Raw genomic sequence first — 19015 nt, forward strand, 5'->3', positions numbered from 1 at the left:
GAGTGATCAACCGGGAAGCTCAGAAGCGGAGAAAGAATTTCGCTGCTCAGAGGGAGCAATAGGCTGAAATTCTTGAGGTAGCGCAATGCTCAGATAGACAGGCCGAATTGCTCGGCCAGTAGTTCGATTTTTCAGTTGTAGGAGTGCAAAAACTCGATTTGCCTAAGAGAGTGATTCCAGCAGTGAGAGGGTGCAGCGACAACTCAAATTTTCGCTGAGAAGATTTCTGGTCAAGTGCTTCAGATGTGGTGAGCTCGGTCACTACAACACGTAATGTCCTCTTAGGAAGGACAAGTCGGAGAAGTAGGACTAGCAGGTAGCGTCAGCTGAGATCGAAACGCTGTCCTCCCGGTTGGAGGAAGACTTCGCGATGTTGGTAGCTATACCTCCAGGAGTGAGGTGGGGTGACTTGGAGTTGTAGCCCCAAAGAGCTATAGAGATTGGGCAAGGTCCTTGAGGAGTCCACCTCATGGATCATTACCTGGCTACGGGGGCCCATAATATTCAGTAGCAGGATGGATCAATGGCAATTGATGCAGTCAGTACCAGAGTGACAGTTGCAGACTAGTAGTAGTTAGATGCTGAGGAGCACAGTGCAGTGTTGACAACAGAGTAGGTGGCTCAGTGCAGAGTTGGCAACAACGCAGATTCTTCAGTGACAGTGCAGATGCTAGTAGCAGTTAGGACTTGGGAGATAGATGCATCATATTGAACATAGTTGATTTAGTATTTTGGATGCTTTTCAGTTGTAGTTGCCGCAACAACAGATGAGAGGGAGTTGCAGTGCAGATGCAGTGTTGCAGTGTCAGCAGCAACACAGATGTAGCATCAGGGTTGCGTAATGGTTGGTGGGCAGTATAGCCATACATCAACAGCATGATAGAGGTGATACAAAAATAGGGTGTTGTAGCAGCAGGATGCAGCATGAGTTGTTGAGCACTAGTTGGAGAGAACACAATCCTTGCTAAGAGGGAGTGTTAGTTTCTGTAGCATCGGATGTGTTCTAGCCACGAAATTTGGTGGAGGTGCTAAAATACATGATTTCTCCAAAACCCAGAAATCGTTTCTGGAAATTCCACCTAGAAGTGTCTCAATTAGATTATTAGCCGTTTCAAAAATATTTCCTAACTCTAAACTTAGGGAATATGGTTAATTAATCATTATTAATTGAGATAAGGTGAGAATTATTTAGAAACTCACATGGATCTACTCCAAGATGATCATAGCTATTGATTAAGATTTAATTTTGGCCATTAGTGCTCCAACAGTGGATTATAAGAGGAAGTCGATGGGCACTTGGAGAAGACACTTCTGTAGTTTGATTTTCTTGGCAGATTGTTTTCCAGAGAGCAGCAGCAGTTGCCGGAGAGCCAAAGATCGAAGCAGGATTAGTGAGGGGCAGAAACAATGATTTGAAGGAAGTTTTCTAGATCCGGAGAGGCAACAACAAGGGGCTGAGTTATTCCTAGTGAGGCAGCGGTAGAGGATTGCACAGTTGCTTCAAAAGCAATTCGACTTTGCTGGAGAGAAATTTGTTTTCAGTTCCAGAGGCTGGGCAGAGGGTCTAGAGTGCCGGAGAAGCGATTTCCTCAGCAGAGACAGGCAAGACGACTTCATCAGAGGTAGTTCAGAGGCTGGACGTCATAGGGTCTGTGCAGAGGGTCCATAAGGCCGAGTTTTCTGAAGGGAGTTGTGCCGGAATTGCTTGTGGAGGAAGGGTAATTCCTTCAAATAATTTTGCCCAGATTTTCTTGCTGTTTGGATTGCCAGTTGGGCATCCATAGATTGTACTCAGATTTCACTGTTGCATAATAAAATAAAACCCTCATCTGCTGCACTAGTTTTCCTGCATTGGGTTTTTCCGGGGACTTTTGTCCAAAAACAATGGTGTTCTTTTTATGTTTGTGTGTGCTAGTATTTTCTCAATTTCCAGCGCTATTATTTCCGCAGTGTTTTATTTGTGAAGCTTGCAGTGTGATTTATTCAGTATTTGCTGTACAAATAAATTGTCAAAATTAATTAACAATTAGGAGAATAATTTCCAATTGATGCAATAGGATTTCAGTTTTGGAATCTTCACAGTTTTGCCCTGGCTGAGTGCCTACATCTTGTGTTCGTGATCTTCATTGTTTGGCATTTGTGTTAATGAGAAGAATATAATAATTGAAAAAAGAACTAACAAGAAAATTTACAAGAAAATGTCAAAGAAAGAGAAACCAAAATAATAAATATCCTAATTAAGCTGCCATAAAGGATTTCTCAACACAGGCATGAAATATCGGATACTCCAGAAAGAATCATAGTGCAACAAATACTGCAAATATTACAGATGTTATGGATTAAGTAATACTTTCACCTTGAAGTTCCAGAATTTACGTAATGACACCTAGGCAAAAAATGAGGATGGTATTCATGTGCTGCTTGTATTTTTATGCTACTAAAATGGTAAAACATGTCTCAGTATTCAGAATGATTACAATCTTTATTAGCGATATCGCAAAGAGTTACATTTACCTTTGTACATTTATCGTGAAGTTCCATATTTACTATAGGAGAGCCAGGCAAAAGAGAAGGATATTATATATGTTAAAGTGGAGCCTTTCGCAGTTGATCATATCTTTCTCATTTTTAATTTGAACAGCTTATTCTTACTGGTATTTCCTTGATGATGGGTGGTGTGTTCATTCAAAATGGGCTGGATAAATATTTTTTATACAGTTCTAACGAAAATGATAATGATATTATGTATGTGTTCATCTTTCTTATGCTACTGCCATGATAAAATCTGTTTCGATCTTCTCGGTGATTACCATCTTTATTAGCAATATCTCAAAATGCCAAGGGTCCTAAGTCTTTTTCCATCTGTTTTCTATATTTGCAGCTCAGAGTAATTTCATTGATATATAGAGGAATACAGAACATGCTTGGTATTGATAGCAGGGCTGGGCAAAAGGAAAACAACCATGAAAATGTTGCATCTTTCTCTGTACCTGGGATGAAGTGAAGTTCTGATCAACAGATATTTCTGAAACAGTGAAACCATAACTGTGATTCAAACTGGCTCGAACTACCGGTATGCCTGAGGTTGTGATCACGCTGATTCCTGGATTGTAGGGCAAATTTATTATAGATATGTTTTTGACAAATTATTTCTAATATTGTTTTTGGTACCCATGGTGGGTATTTAGTGAAGCCTGGCAATGGATTTTGAGCTTTATAACGTGAAATCTTCCTTCATTTGATTTTTTATAGGAATGAAGTGAGGATTTAGCTATACTAAATTCCAATATTACTTTAACTGGTGGGTAATACAACCCAACTGATATGGGGTCTATCTGTTGTGTGCCTGAAAGGCCACAAGAGTTGCCACTTTACAATGATAGACCACCACCTGGTCGGCGGGAGTCACACTGGCAGGGAAATGGAGGGTTCTCACCTTCAGTTCACCCACATTGGGACAATAAGTTGCAGGCTGAAGATGACGTGGAAACTACGAGTTCTGTGCGATTTCAGAGGGCTCTCTCATCAAACAATAGAGGGAACAGAGTACCAAGTTCTCATTTTTTGAACCATCAGATAAATCTATCTGAAAACATTCCAAATGAAGGAAGCCCTTCAGATAGGTTTCAACCACCAAAGTGGTTAAACTCTCCTATTCATGTGCGAGACACTGGAGATTTTGTCCAAGCACCTCCAGGTAAAATCTACCTCATTTTTTGGATTTCTTAATAGTTACAAAACAGTTGTTCCAAGTTTTATTATATATAAATGGCTGTAAAAATGTGTTTTTATTTGATTACTTAACGTTTGGGGAAGTTTATTGATATTCTGTCTCATGACTTGGGAAATGCTTATGAACTATAATGTTTGTTTTATGCCTGCAAGAAATATTACAAGTGAGGAAACACATAAATGGTTGTTTTAAAGTTTAAATTAGATATAACTGCTAAAGATATTTTGCTTTGCTTAACCATTTTTTTTGAAAGGATACGATTGGCAGTTAACTACCTTTAATCAGGATAGTGTCAATTTCTATTGTTTTGGTGAGTAGGCAATGATCTGGGGGCTTAGCAGGCATTAGAGGAGAAGCTTCTCTTTATGTTCCAAAACTGTATGAATTTATGATAGTAGTGTGTGAAGTATACCACACATTGTCTGAAACCATACACAAGAAAAAGATGTAAAAAGTGAATGCAAAAGATCAAACATTTTCTGTTTCTATGCATCTTCTGAAAGAATCTTTAACTCCAAATTCAAGGTCGTTACAATCCAAGGCCTGAATAACTGTGATGGCCTTTTAGCTTCATTCTCCATTTATACTATTGTTGAGCTAATTCTTACTTCAATCTTAACATAAAAGATGCCACCTGTCACTTTTGCAAATGAAATGCACCCTATTGTCTTTTTGCTGGTTCTTCAATCCTAACTTGTAAGATGCCGCTTGTTGCTTGGCCAAGTGAAGTGCACCCTGTTGTTTCTGTGTGGGTTGTAAGTGCTTGGAGCAGGCAATTCCAGCAATTGGCCAAAGAATCATTAGGCTTAAATAGTATAAATTCTAACATATATAAATAAATATTTGCAGTGGATGTTTAACTAGCTTTCAACCTTGTTAAACAGTTTTCTGGATGATTTGTGATATGTAAGGTGTCTTTGCATAGGGTAACCTACCCGTTGATTTATTATTTAAAGGTAATTTAGAATATAAAGAATACTTGAAGAATAGCCTGGATGGATCATATGATGAAGTATCTACATCCTGTCCTCAATATGACAATGCAAATACTGACATCGCAATAATTATCAATCATTTAACAATGGTAACATTATTATGCACCATACTCGATACTTGTAAATTGGAGCCTTTTAATAAAGTGAAATGACTTCAGTTGTTAATTAAGTCACATGTCTAATTGATAAATAATGTTGAGACATGTAAAGATTAATTAGCAGCTAAGTTATCTTGGTTATTAACATAATGATAGGTATGGTATGGGTGATTTCTCTATCTCAAGACATGTTATTGTCTTGTGTACCACATTATCACATTGAATAATATCAACTCTCCCTCTTTCTGTCTGCAACTTTTCTGTGTAGGTACATAATTTAATATAGTATGAGAGCCAAGGCAAAAAAATTGGCATCTTTGAGGTCAAGGATTGACAGCACAGGGTATCTGAGGGGGCACAGTGAGGACAAAAACATTAGAAGCACATGAGCAAAGGCATGGCCAAGAATCTTGGCATGCGGGAGTAAATTCTGTGAGGTATGAATCATATTATATAGCATACTAGAAGCACAGAAGCAATAACAGCACACATGGAAGATAAAAAAGGGGGAGATATGTTATTTAACTTGGGATCCTAAGTCAGAGCCAAGGAAAATAAAAAATTTAATTAAAAAAGATATGTCCGGCAAACTCAGAAAGTGAGAAATAATACCAACAATTAAATGGCTAAGAGAAAAAACTATGGCAGACATCGGGATGTTGATGTCCGATGCAATTGAGTAGGGCAACAAATTATTATTTTCGAGTCAAACAACAATGAGCTGATTTGCGGTATCGAAATAGAAAAATTTAAATAAAATTAGAAATATATGGGAAACATCAATAGATAGTATGACAAATGGGAGGTAGAAGAACAATGCACACTCTGAAGAAAGTGACTTTGTACAAGTTCAAAGGATGATTTTGACGAATGTGTAGATGTGATTGGTTGACACCATACATTTTATTGGCTACAGAGGAAACATGATAGGTATTTCAACGGGGACACTCAAGTGTAGGTGGTTGTTTGGCAGGCTGTCTGGTTTGCAACTGAACGTTCTTTTGGCAATGTAACGGGCAGTTTGTCTAACAAGTGTGAGAATACAAAACAATTTGATGATATTAATCTGGTAGTAATAATGGCATTGTCTAAAGTTTATGCAAGGTGCACCTTTTCAAACTACACTCATTGAAATGATAGAATCTATAAAAAAAAGTTTCCTGGTTCCAATCAATCTGGTGTGTTCCTGGTTTTCTGAGATGTTCTGGGTCAATACAGAGATGGCAAAATCTCCTTGGGGTATGGTGGAACTATGAGATGAATCGTGATCAGGGTGGAACCATTCTTTCCGCTGGAATCATGCCAGAATCCATTGTTAGAAACTGTACCTATCCACAAAGTTGTGATGATGTGGGTCCACAGACATATGAGTGAACTAAATCAAGAATAACTCTTGATGTATGATCCCTGCTTGGGAAGGCTGCCTTGCATTGTACCTGCCAATGAAGTTGATGACGTGGGTCCACATACATTTGAATGAACTAAATCAAGAATTCCTCTTGATCTATGATCGCTGCTTGGCAAGGCAGTGTTGGCATGCTTGTCGAGTGCACATCCCTTCTCTACCTTGAAATTAGGGAATCCAATCACCATGTTCTTCATAAGAGGCAAGGAACTATTGTTCAGGTGAGCAAATTTTCTGTCGTTGCCTTGCATAGATTGTCGCTGCTGGTCAACAAAGCTCTCTGCTTCATTGTATTTGCTAACAATCTATAATGGCCACAGTCCCCGGCTCCTCTAGCGAACAGTTGATCAGATTCAGGGTTCTGATTTCTGATGATTATTTTTTGATGGTCAAACTCAACCCTATACTTCAAATTTGTTAGGCAAGAAGTCAGAAGTAGATTTTTTGTCATACAGGAACATGCAGTATGTCATGTAGATCCAAAACATCTTTGGTTGGCATGAAGAACGAGATAGATCCCAGCCCAACCACTGGGTACTACCACATCACCAAGCTCGACCTGCATACTGGTAACTTGTTCCTCCAAGTTGAAGAGAGCTGATTTATTTGGAGTCATGTGTATAGAGGTTCTGCCATCAATATACCACCCAAGACCTGAGACTGTGTTCGTGGAAAGGAATGACACCCATTGAAAAGGTTGTATCAAGCCTAGCAGTGAAATAGTCCACTCCAAAAGCTTTGCTGCTACTTCCCCTTCCCCTTCTTCTCAGGACACTGAGAAGTATAGTGACCACACTTGTTGCAGTTGAATCACTTGATATAGCTGAAGTCCTAATTCTGATGATTAGAAGACCCTCAGTCTTTTTCTTCTTTTTACCCTTACCTGATCCTATCTTTCTCTCTTCCTCACTTTTCTCATGAGGTCTAGGTTTGGAACATCCTCATAAGTGATTGAGACATGTAGTCTCATCTTCTCTCCAATGAAAGCATCCCACAACTGCCCGAAGTCAGGTAACTTCTCCTGACCACATAATTTGGACAAAGTTGTGCTGTGATGAACTAAAGCCATTAAGAGAAATCCAAACTAACTCATCATCCTCATTTGTGTCCCCAACTGCAGCAATCTGAATTCTGGGCTCTGCTATCTTCATGAGATAGCTTGTCATTGTATTTGTCTTGTTCATTTGGTTAGTGTTGAGCCTGTTTTTAAAGAGCAACTTCTTGGACACGCTCACGCTTTATCATAGCATTCCCAAGGCATCATACATCTCCTTGGCAGTCTTCTTCACAGTGATATGAGGGATCAGGTGATCCTTCACTGATCCAACAACATTTGCTTCACTCTTACTTTCTTCTAGTCATGTTCTGCCAGATCTTTGGGATCTGTAGGCAGTGCAACCACTTTCTCCATAAGGTATTATAAGCATACCAATTCCAGGAGGTTCTGCAATCTTAACTTCCATGGCTCAAAGTTGGAGGCTCCCTCCAAGAAGTGACTCTCTAGCACACTGGGAATTGTCATCACTATCACTGTGTAGAACAAGTTACATTCTCCAGTCATTGACATGACACGGTTTTTTCAGCTCACAACTGCCAACAGGCTCACATGCCAATTATTGGCACCATTCTGCCTCAATCACTGAAGCTTGGATGTCCTGCTCACCGAAATCTTCTGACAGATCTCTACTGTAGATAGTCTATCTCTCCTTGCAAGGAATCTGAAAGATTTCAGTTGCTAAGCATTGATACCATGCTAAATTTTCTAACACATGGTAAACAGGTTTTCATTGTAATTGCTCTGAGAGGCTCTCTCCAGCCCAGTATTGTAGAGATGTTGTAATGTAATGTAATTTCCTGTAAACGTTTAACTCGATCAAAATAAAATAAAATAAAATAAAAATAAAAATAACCCTATGTTAAAATAAAATTTCTATGGTATTATTTCTATTTTTATTAATTTTTTTGGTTAGTTAAGGTGAACTTGGCTTGGTCAAGTTACCAGTGGTTTCTTAGCTCCAGGTTTATGAGAACCTATTGGTATTCATGTGGAATATAGCCTATTGAAACTGGGGAAATAAACCAGCCTAAATTCATCTTAACTCCGGATCTACCAAGCTCCAAGAGGGATCGAATCTCTTTGCATGTCGAGATTTGATCCCTCTCAGTGTTTGGTAGATCTGGAGTTAAGATGAATCTAGACAGGTATAATTCCTACAGGAAACTAAAAGAGCAGAAACTAAAGGTCCATTGAAACAACTTTAAACTCTAGATGCAAGAATCTATAAACACACAGTCAAAAACAATAAACTGAATTAAATAGATGACTGTGAAAACCTGTCGCTGCTTTCCAGTCATTTTGAACATGAAAAGTCTGCTATAGGAGAAACCCTAAACTACCAACTGCTAACTCAATTGCCCCTTCTCTTATAGGTCTGAGAAGGCTGTGCTTTTAGGGTTTACAAATATGTCAAGCTCAAAGTAGAAAGTCAGCTGAAGATAAAACTAAACTTAGTTGCTTTATTTAGACCTGACAGAAAACCTTATCTGAATAGAATCATAGATTAACCTGCTAAAATTATGTCTACTCGGTGCTATATGTAGAAGTTAGAACTAAGATATAACTTTAACTATCTATCTTAATCTGGTTCTTTAAATTTAGAGTTATATGCATGCATATGCTCTAAATATAGACTTGTATGCTAGTCTTCTATAACTGCTTCTGTGCCCTCATTATGGTGCTGTACGGATCTGCTGCTGCTGTAAAGAAAGTGCCCAGATCTGCTCCGCATGCTGCTGCTCTATAGAAGTCTGTCTGATATACATATTCTAATACTTGCCATTGGAAAGGTATGTGAAGTGGCTAGATATGGGAAACAGGAGAGGCTGTTTTTAGGATCAAAAGCTAATGTGATTAGCCAAGGCGCAAAAGGTGTCTACCATAAGCTGTAAGAGTCCCCAAAACTATGATAACCAACTTGGCTCACAACTTAGTTATCCAAATACCTGGAATATAATATTAAATAAAGAAATCCATTGAATAATATTATATTAAATAATGTATGAGAGAATTGATATGATTTGATACAATGGGGCCCATATATATACCTAAGCAGAGTGCTCTTTCACTAACAGTCAGTCATTTGAGACATGTCCTTTCATTCTACCAATTATTATTTAATTATGAGTCACTCATTTATATTATTTTATATATTTATGTTCATAACAAAAACATCTGGGAATGACCAATTGAATCTGGGTCTATCTCCTGAATACAAAGCATGTTCTTAGACTGATCATGGAGGGAAATGTGGCAGGCTCTGGTCTGGGCTTTGAAATCACCCAAGAGGATGATCATGCCCATGATTGAACACTGAATGATGCCTGCATTCAAATCCTGGGAAGGATCCCCAACTGAATTACTGTGAATGGTTAAATGAGAAGATGTGGGCAAACTATAATGTAGATGTCTCTAGGGAGAGGAGTTAAGCTGCGAATCTGGATCCTCATGAACCTGGCAAACTCGTTAGTAGCAACCATAGAAACATCTGGATTAAGAAGAAATTGCTGTATAACACCTTTGTAATAGAGATGATTTCTTTTGTGTCTCAATTTGAGTGTTTGCAAATAAATTGATGCAGTGTAATGCCATAACAAGTAAGTTTAGTAGGATAAGGAGGGCAGTTGCTTTAGGAGGAGAAATTCAGCTTGGTATTCTTCTGCAATACTAAAATACTGCATTGGTTTTCCATGATAGAATGTGTTGAAAGTCATGGGAAATGGGGCAGTGTAGAATGGTATAAATACTAGCTCTTGTTCACTATCTTTAGAGTTGACCTAGTATGCAGAAGGGCAGCCTGTATGAATTATAGGCAGCCTAACATATTAATGTACAACTATTTTATCTTGTGGTCATCCATCTTGAGATGTTCTTGTGCTCTACAGGGTAATTCTACACATTCCTAGGATTTCAGACCATTATTCTATGGTTTTATACTAGCTACTAACACAATGACAACACTTTTTTAACATGCACTAGTCAAATAATGATACTAGTAGGAATACCTTACGCCAATGTTCCTCAATTGTGTGTAGTGAAAATATTAGTTGGTTTTCGCAAGGTTGCGGGGGTGCTGCACATCTCCATTCCCAATTCGTGCTCCGGGTGGGAGCGAGTCAGGAGCTACGCTCCCGACAAAAATAAACGCTCTTTGGTTTTTCCGGAGCATTTTAGGGAGCGGTCAGGAGTGTTCACTCCTTGATTGCTCCCATATGCTCTAGGAGCGTTTTTCCAGAGGGGGAGCGGTAGGGGAGCGATCGCTCCTGACCGCTCCCCCTCTGGAAAAAAGCTCCAGACCGGCGAACAAAAAGGCCATGCGGTTGAGAGGGAGGGCGATGGCCGACGACCGAGAGGAGAGAGGAAAGGGAGGGAAAGGGGAGAGGAAAGAGGAAAGGGAGGGAAAGGGGAGGGGGGCCGAATAAATAGACCCTCTCCCCTCCCATTATTCACTTCATCCATTGAGAGCAAGAGGAGCAAGAGAGAGTTTGAAGCTTGGAGAGAGGAGCTTGGTGAGAGAGGAGCTTGAGGAGCTTGCAAGGGGAGATTGAAGCTTGGGATTGAAGGCTAAAGAGGTAGGATCTACACTCTAATCTATCATTTTTTTTTATATTTCATTGCTAAATAAATAAATAAAAAATTTCTCTATTTCCCATTCCCATTCCTCCATTTTTTTGCAGATTCAAAACTTCAAATTTCAAACATCATGGCTATATGGCTTGGCATTTTCTTCTTCTTGGTTCATTTTTTGGTTATTATGGTGTTGGAGAGTAGGAGGGTTGATCATGAAGAAGAGGATGAAGAAGTGGGTTATAGTGGATTTGATGAAAACCCGGAGAGGAGTACCTTGGTGAGGAGGAAGAGAGTGAACATGATTCAGCCCAAAAAACTAAACAAGACCAAACCCCATTGTGGAAATATGTTTCTAGGCCTGAAGCAGGGAAAGGGGGTGGAACCACTAAATTTGACTGCCCCCATTGCAACAAAACTTACACAAGTTCATACACCCGTGCCAGAAGGCACCATTTTGGGAAAAGGCCATGGGATGAAGATAAAGCAATAAGAATCAAAACTTGTGCAAGTGTGTCAACAATAGATAGAGCTAAATACATAAGGGAAGAGGAGGAAGCCCAATACAAATCTAAAAAATCAAAGGGTTTCTTTGAACCAAGCTCACAATCACATCAATATACACAAATAACTCCCTTAGCTTCCTCCCATGGCAATGGATATGGAGGCATAGGGTCACCAAACATCTCTTTGAGGTGTAGAACCATATCAAATTTCCTTGATGAAGGGTGTAGGAATGATGTGGATTCAAAAGTTTACCGGTTTCTCTATGCATGTGGGATACCATTCAATGTTCTTTGCTCACCTTATTGGCATGAAATGGTTTCTGCCATAAATGATGCCCCTAAAGGATACAAGAGCCCTGGGTATGACAAGGCTAGAACCATTGGACTTGATCATGAAAAAGCAAAAATATCACATTCTTTGAGTAGAATGACAAATTCTTGGACTGAGCATGGGGTGTCCATTGTATCTGATGGATGGACAAATGTAAAAGGCAAACCATTGATAAGTGTTCTTGCTGTGTCTGTTAGTGGTGCCATCTTTCTTTCAACATATGATTACTTAGAGAAGCTCAAGATTGGCATCAACATTGCAGAACCATTACTTGAAACAATTGAACGTATTGGGACATACAATGTCATCCGAGTCATCACTGATAATGTTGCTAACTGTAAGGCAGCGGGAGCAATTATTGAGGATAAATACCCCAACATATTTTGGTCCGGGTGTTTGGTTCACACAATGAACCTTTTAATGCATGATATTATTAAGAACAAAAACCAACAATACAAATGGATTGGTGATTTGTACGAGACAAACAAATGATAAAATTTATTACAAATCATAGCAGTACCCATGGGCTTTTCTGCAGTCACTCAAGATTGGAGTTGTTGAAGATTGCGAAGACTAGATTTGCTAGCTATTACCTCACCTTCAGGCGCCTTTTGAAGGTAAGAGAGTCATTGGCTAGCATGGTACCAGTCCACACTGGAAGGTATTACAGGAAAGGGCTACAAATGTAACTGACAAGCAAGGTTTTGAATAGGTGGAGGAGACTAATCTTGATGGTCAGTTTTGGGCACGTGTGAGGCAAGTATTGGAGTTCACCAAGCCCATTTATCACATGATTTGTTTTGCAGATACATATAAACCAATGATTGGGGAGGTGTATGAACAGATGGATACCATGTTGGGGAAAATAAAAGATATTGTTCAAAAAGATGATCCCAACTTGTATACACTGATTCACAATTGTGTGTGTACACGGTGGAATAAACTTGATGTTCCACTACATGCCTTGGCGTATATCCTTATGCCAAAATACTACTCTCCATCTTGGTTGGGCCAACCTGCACCCGGGGGTTGGGTTAGGGTCAAAACGCCATACAAATCCAGAGTTATCTACAGGATATATGCAAGCATTAGACAAGTTAGTACCTGATAGGGAGGAGTGTGCTAATCTGCGTCTTGAATTAGGCAGATACTTCAGTTGCACTAGTTTGTTTGGTTCTTTGCATGCAACGAAAGATAGACAAATTTGATACTCTCACATGGTGGGAAGCATATGGCAGCATGGGACTTTTGCCAAAATTGGCAAAAAAAGTTCTCTCACAGGTTGTAAATACTTCTTCTGCAGAGAGGTGTTGGAGAACCTACAACTTCATACATAATGTGAGAAGAAACAAACTCAATGAAAACCGGGTAGAAAGCTTGGTTTATGTGCACTACAACTTGAGGTTGTTGAGTCATTACTATGATTGGGCTTATGAGGAACCAACATATAAAATTTGGGACAACCACCCAGAGGACAATAATTTGGAGGATGGCACTATACATTTTGAAGAACTGGAAGCAGAACTTGTGAGAGATGAAGATGAAGCAACAACAACCATGCCACCCCCACCATCTAGTAGCGGTGCTTGAGTTCCAAGTCTTGTTCCTTTGCTGTCACTGCCTCCATGTACATCCTCACGTGGAGGGCATGTGCTTTCTGGTTCTGGTCGTGGGACTATGCGGGAGGAGACTCCTAGAAGACCACCACGACCTGCTCATAAATTAGACATTATTTGTGGCGGCAAGAGGAAGCCGTAGATGATAGATTTACTTGTCTTTTCTAGTTTCTAGTAGTTTTAACTTTTAATAACTGTTGACTCTTTCATATTTATTATGATATTTTTTGTAAACGATATATGACAACTTAAGTTTGGAGTTTGAAGTTGGCAATTATAACTCATTGGTAATGAATTATGAATATGATGCTTTGTGAAAGTTGAAAGTTGTTTCATTTCATGTTAGATATTCTTTGCTGTAATGGTTACACTTAGCTTACAAGTACAACTTTGGTGATCAATTATGATAAATGTTATATATTGAAATTTGAAAGCTTGAAACTTTAAGATTGATGAATCACGAGGCTCAATATGTTGTATGTTACTAACTTGTGGACGTGGTTGATGAAGATTATAACATCTAGATGATTGTTGTTATATGGTTCGATCAATGTTTTTTATGTTTTTTATATCGAATTCATCATTCTACATGATTTTGTTGACATATAAGCATCAATATATATATATATATAATAAAAAACACTCCCAGAATTGCTCCCAAACCGGGAACTTCTGAAAATGTCGCTCCTGCTCCCGCTCCCTGTTTTCGGTCTTGCTCCCAAGTAACCTTGGGTTTTCGGGTGTTGTTTAGATCTTGAAATTCATAGCACAAGCTCTGTTTTTATCTGGACTTCTGCATGATGTAAACTCATACTATGAAGATAGATTCATAAAACTGAATTGAAAAAAGTAAATAGGAATTCAGCATTAACTTGCTAAGATGTGAAGCAGGAAACCAGTGTTTAGAGTCTTTCTGGGAAAACTAATTATCCATGCAATTTGAGCCATCATGCGTGATATAGGAATACGTGATATATATATATATATATAAAACCATGGTGAATCGGTAAGTGACAAAAGATATTATTCAACAAATAATACTAAATTTGGGGGCATAACCCTGAACATAAGATGTCAGAGAAAACCATAGTTTTGATGCATACTGTCACCATTTTGGAATGAAGTATGGCCTGTAGCGTTATGGACCTTGTAGTTCCACAGTGGAATCTCTTCCTTATGTAAAAAATAAATATTGAAGTTGATATGCCTAAACTTGTAGGGTGTGTTACTGCAACGAGAGTTTGTAGAATATCTTCTCCCGGAACCAATCAGTTTACAAAAAGTAGGTCATTAGCTATAAAGTATAAACTGATTGCCCTATTGTGCAATTCAAAGAATCAAAGCATCCAAAGTCTATGCAGTCTTCCATTGTGCCTGAAACAGCAGAAACAAACATTCTCCTCGTAAGTGATCCAAATTGGATCCTCTTCAAACCTCATTGTAAATTTTTAATAAGCATGCAATTGGTTTTTTTTATTTTTATTTTTTAATTTTTTTCTTGGGGCAAAGTTCTAAAATGTCCAAGTTTACTTGGAAGTTGAAATGAACAATTGTGATGGTTGGCCTCTCAAGGCAGCCCATTAAAACTGAAGACTGTAGTGAAGAAGGACATCCACGGTGAGATGCAAAGAGAACTAGGTGTTAGTTTTCTTAATACTCGGTAGTCTAATCTGTGAATTATGCTTAAGCAAAGAGCTGAAAACTGAACTTTAACTTCAATCCACAAATATATTGATTGCAGTGGAAAATAAGGAACAAATGAAGAGAAACACACTATAAAACTGTACACAACAAATTTTACCTAGGAAACCCCTAAGTGGGGAAAACCTGCAAACTTGGTGGCTTTTATTAGGCTGCTTCAGCAAAAGTATTGTCCAGAAAATATTACAAAGAAGGGAAAACTTGCCTTTGGCTTTGCAAATTCCTCAACAAGCCTATACAACCTCGCACAACCTCACTGCTCAGCCAACCCGCGTGCTGTATTGGATCCGTACTGCTTAGTACGACCTTTTCTGCGCACTGAACACGGCCTGGCTGAAGTAAAATGGATGCTGGGTAAGGTCTGAGGCCCGCGTGCCTCTCTTTCTCCCTTGATCTGCACTGATCTGAAGCCCTAGTTCGCTGAAACCCTAGCTTGAAGTGTTCTCTTCCTGCTTCCTTTAGCCACCAATTCTCTAGTGCGTAAATGAACCAAGTGAACGCCCTTTTTCCCTCTTAGAGATCAACCTGGGCCCACCACTGCCATGAAGGGCTAAGGTTAAATCTCCTTGAACGGTTGAGATCACTCTAATTCTTGACTATAGGAAAATTTAAATTCTCCTAAGTCAAGGAATAATAAAAAAGGTATGACTGTGCCTTGGCCCACCTGTGGGTTCCTCTGCCAAACTTAGTGTACCTCTAACTTTGGCTAAACCCTTCCCCCTCTAACTCCATTTAACACTATGGAAGCTTGAAGAGCAGAAATGAGAGCTCAAAAAGTTCAACCTGCTTGAAGATCAGGGGATAAAGCCTAAAGGAGTCAAGGAGCCTGTCCACAATGAGGAAAGGTGTCTTTGAGCCATGGCCATCTACAATTTTAGTGAGTAACAATGCTTGGGATTTCTGAGTATGCATAGCTCACCTTTGATAAGGAATCTCCTGAGCAACATAAAGCTCTGTTGTTTATCTTGTGTTGTGGCCTAATTGCTGTGTGAATAGGTTTTATTTCTGATGTTTGATTTAATTTCTAGATATGCTTGTGCATACTCCACTCAATAAGATGCAGAGTAGTGTGGTATTCACCGTTAGATGCTGCTTAAATCACTAAATCAATAGCTAAAGCATTGTTGGCACTGTATGCACTGCTTAAACATAGGGAGGTTCACCACTGAGCGTTGCTCTCAGTTGTTAGATAGCTGGTGTCTTATGCTGAGTGTTTTATTTTCCATGTTTCTGTTCACTGGGGTCATTGATTGGAACTAACAACCTAATCATCCTCTACTTAGTTGCTTCGATAGTGTTGCAGATTGGTATTGAACCTCTGCAGAGAATTCAAGGATTTCCTTAAGCCATTAATGTGTGTGTGTGTGTGTGTTAACTACAACCCAGATGGTCGGCCTAAAGCCTGATAGCATAGACATTATCATTTCAACGATCCCAAGCAAATGTATTAAAATTTCACTTTTTTTCCTAAAATTTTGGGATTGGCTTCTTCTGGCACCATTCTCCAAGGTACTCCAAACCTGAGTGCTTTCCTGTTTACCTACGGCCGTGCATTGATATGATTAATTAATTGGTTTGATATATCTACACATGATTAATTCATACATAGTGTGGGGCAGATATCAGAGGTGAAAATTGTTGTGTGGCATGATGAAACAACAAAAGAATTGGTTCTTTATGTATTGGTTTCTGCAGATTGAAAAAGCCTAGCGTAATTGTAAATGATTTTCTAATCTCCGGAATAGGCATATAAATAGGATAGATATGTATTTCACTAGATTTGTGAATAATGAGTTGTATGTCCAGGCGTAAAACCATGGAGTGCATGTTTAGGGCACATTCACATGAAACACAGTGCACCATGAATTTGGCATAGCAACCAGATCTTGGACAGAAGCCTTGAGCCAAAATCTGAATAGGGGTATCCATTCAAGCACAGCGATCTGTTGTAGCGGCTACAACCACCCTCCAAAATTTTGGCCTGCACCAATTTCGGAGCCTCCCATTGGAGAGTTTCACTTGATGACTGTGTTGTCGCACATAATGTCTAGGCACCGCAACAACGGCTCAGATTGGGGTTTGTCACATTGATCCCCAATCACTCCATTTGAGTTGTCTCCCAATATCATACTAAGGGGGGTAGACCCTATGGAAATGGAAAAATGAAAGATTAGTTGGGAACCAACCAACCTGGGAGACACAACTAAGCAACCAATACTTGTTTTAGATTGCGCAAGATTTTAAGGATTCAAAATGATTTGAAGAAAGTGATACCAGTGCCTTGTGGAGTCAACTATCTTGCGAAGAAAATAAGGTTCAAGTAAAGGATGGGAAATTGCTGCTGAAAAGACTCCACTGTCTCATATGCAAATGCAAAATTAAAACTATGTGAAATGCAAGGACTTGGTTAATTTTAGTTAAATGAGAGCCTAAAATTATTTCTGAAATATGTCTTAAATGTTACTTAACTTAAGGTTCAGAAAGGTAGTGATCTAAATGTGAAAGCAGGTACTTATACCAGCACTGCAAAATGTAAAATCTGCACAAATAATTACTGAAATGCACAATGGACTAAAATGTAAAACGCTGGAATAAAACACCTTTAAATTCAAAAATTCATTTGTATGAAATACCCAACCAAGATGCATAAGTAAAACTAGATTAGTCCTACTTGCATAAGCATGTAAAAAACAAATGAACTTCAGAAATTAGACTAAATGTTTTAAACTAAGATCACATTAATGAAATATCAATTTAGTAATCTGCTCTCACATCAAATGTTAAAACCAACAATATATTCTAAAACAACAGTTCTGTAACCATGCAATATTCAGAAATTTCTATGTATAACAACAAAAAATTTTAAATGACAAACTGATAACTACAATTCAGAAAATTTCTGAGTTTAATTATTTCTGATCTATTGATGTATTTGATCTAAAAAACTCAGAAATAAACTATTGAACAACAGTAAAACAATTTGCAGAAATTTGTTTGCAAAAGTTACTAAAGCTAATTTCTATTTCTGCAATTATACAACAATAAAAATGTAAATTAAATCTGCTGCTAAATTCAAAAATTTCTAAGTTTAATTCTTTCTGATCTATTGATGTATTTGATCTAAAAACTCAGAAAATTACTGAAAAACAGTGAAATAATATTTAGAAAATAGCATGCAAAAGTTTCTGAAAGTAATTATATTTCTGAAATGTAATGCAGTGAAAGATGCAAACTAATTTGCTGCTAAATTTCAGATAACTAAAATTTTATGCCAGTATTAATCTTGCTTTCAATTAGATCAATGAAAGAGGTAAGGGTTTAGAAGATGTGCACCAGTCAACCCCTAGGGGCTTGAAGACACTTGAAGGCTGCCCAAGTCACTGAAAATTCTCCAATGCAAATGCCAAACTCAGAAAATTTTGAGAAAATTTTGTTAAATTGTTTTGGGAAATTTTAGGAAAATTCTAGTGAGAAAATTATCGTGAAGAAGGCTGCAAATATGAGAGACCTGAGGGCGGAATGATAGAGGCCGAGAATGAGGCTAGAGATGACCAGCGCTGGGCCTCAAGGCCCTAAAAAAATTTGCCCACGATCCTTCTCAAATTTCTCTTCAACCTGCAAACAAATGGAAATGCCATCTGGGGCTCGGATCTCTCTCCGGAATCCACAAAAATTACTTGCAATTTTCAGAATTTTTCATGCACAAATAAAAGACGGAAAACCCCAAAACATGTATATACAAAAATATGAAATACCCAGAACCCCAATGAATTAGAAATTTGCTATTTACAAATCTACAATAATATTCTACAAATCTTGCATATCTGCAGATCAAAGCCCTCTATTAGCCAGATTTAAACAAATTTTTGCACAATATTTAGAAATAAATTTGAAATTTTAAAGAGGCACAAGCCCAAGAAAAACCCTGCAAGTAAAATATTCTATAAAATGACTTCAGAAATTAAAAAGATAGCGGGCTGATTTAGATTTTGTAAATAGAGAATCA

The 19015-nt window shown here is 38.4% G+C and overlaps 1 protein-coding gene across 11 annotated transcripts in view; it reads left to right on the forward strand.

Annotated features, from left to right (window-relative positions):
• Positions 1–19015, forward strand: part of LOC149247375 (uncharacterized) — a 53941-nt gene that overhangs the window by 18742 nt on the left and 16184 nt on the right. For 10 of the 11 annotated variants that reach the window (XM_089458197.1, XM_089458191.1, XM_089458196.1 and 7 more), the window contains exons 2-3: positions 2882–3073; positions 3253–3697. In XM_089458197.1, the coding sequence (XP_089314323.1) occupies positions 3325–3697 (373 nt within the window). In that variant the 5' untranslated portion in view covers positions 2882–3073; positions 3253–3324. Of the gene's footprint in view, positions 1–2881; positions 3085–3252; positions 3698–19015 lie in introns of all 11 variants that reach the window. The other variant, XM_089458188.1, reaches the window with a different exon arrangement.

This window comes from Pinus tabuliformis, chromosome 7, assembly GCF_031772625.1.
Source record: "Pinus tabuliformis cultivar Carrire ecotype Pingquan chromosome 7, CPIR1, whole genome shotgun sequence".
Lineage (NCBI taxonomy): Eukaryota > Viridiplantae > Streptophyta > Pinopsida > Pinales > Pinaceae > Pinus > Pinus tabuliformis.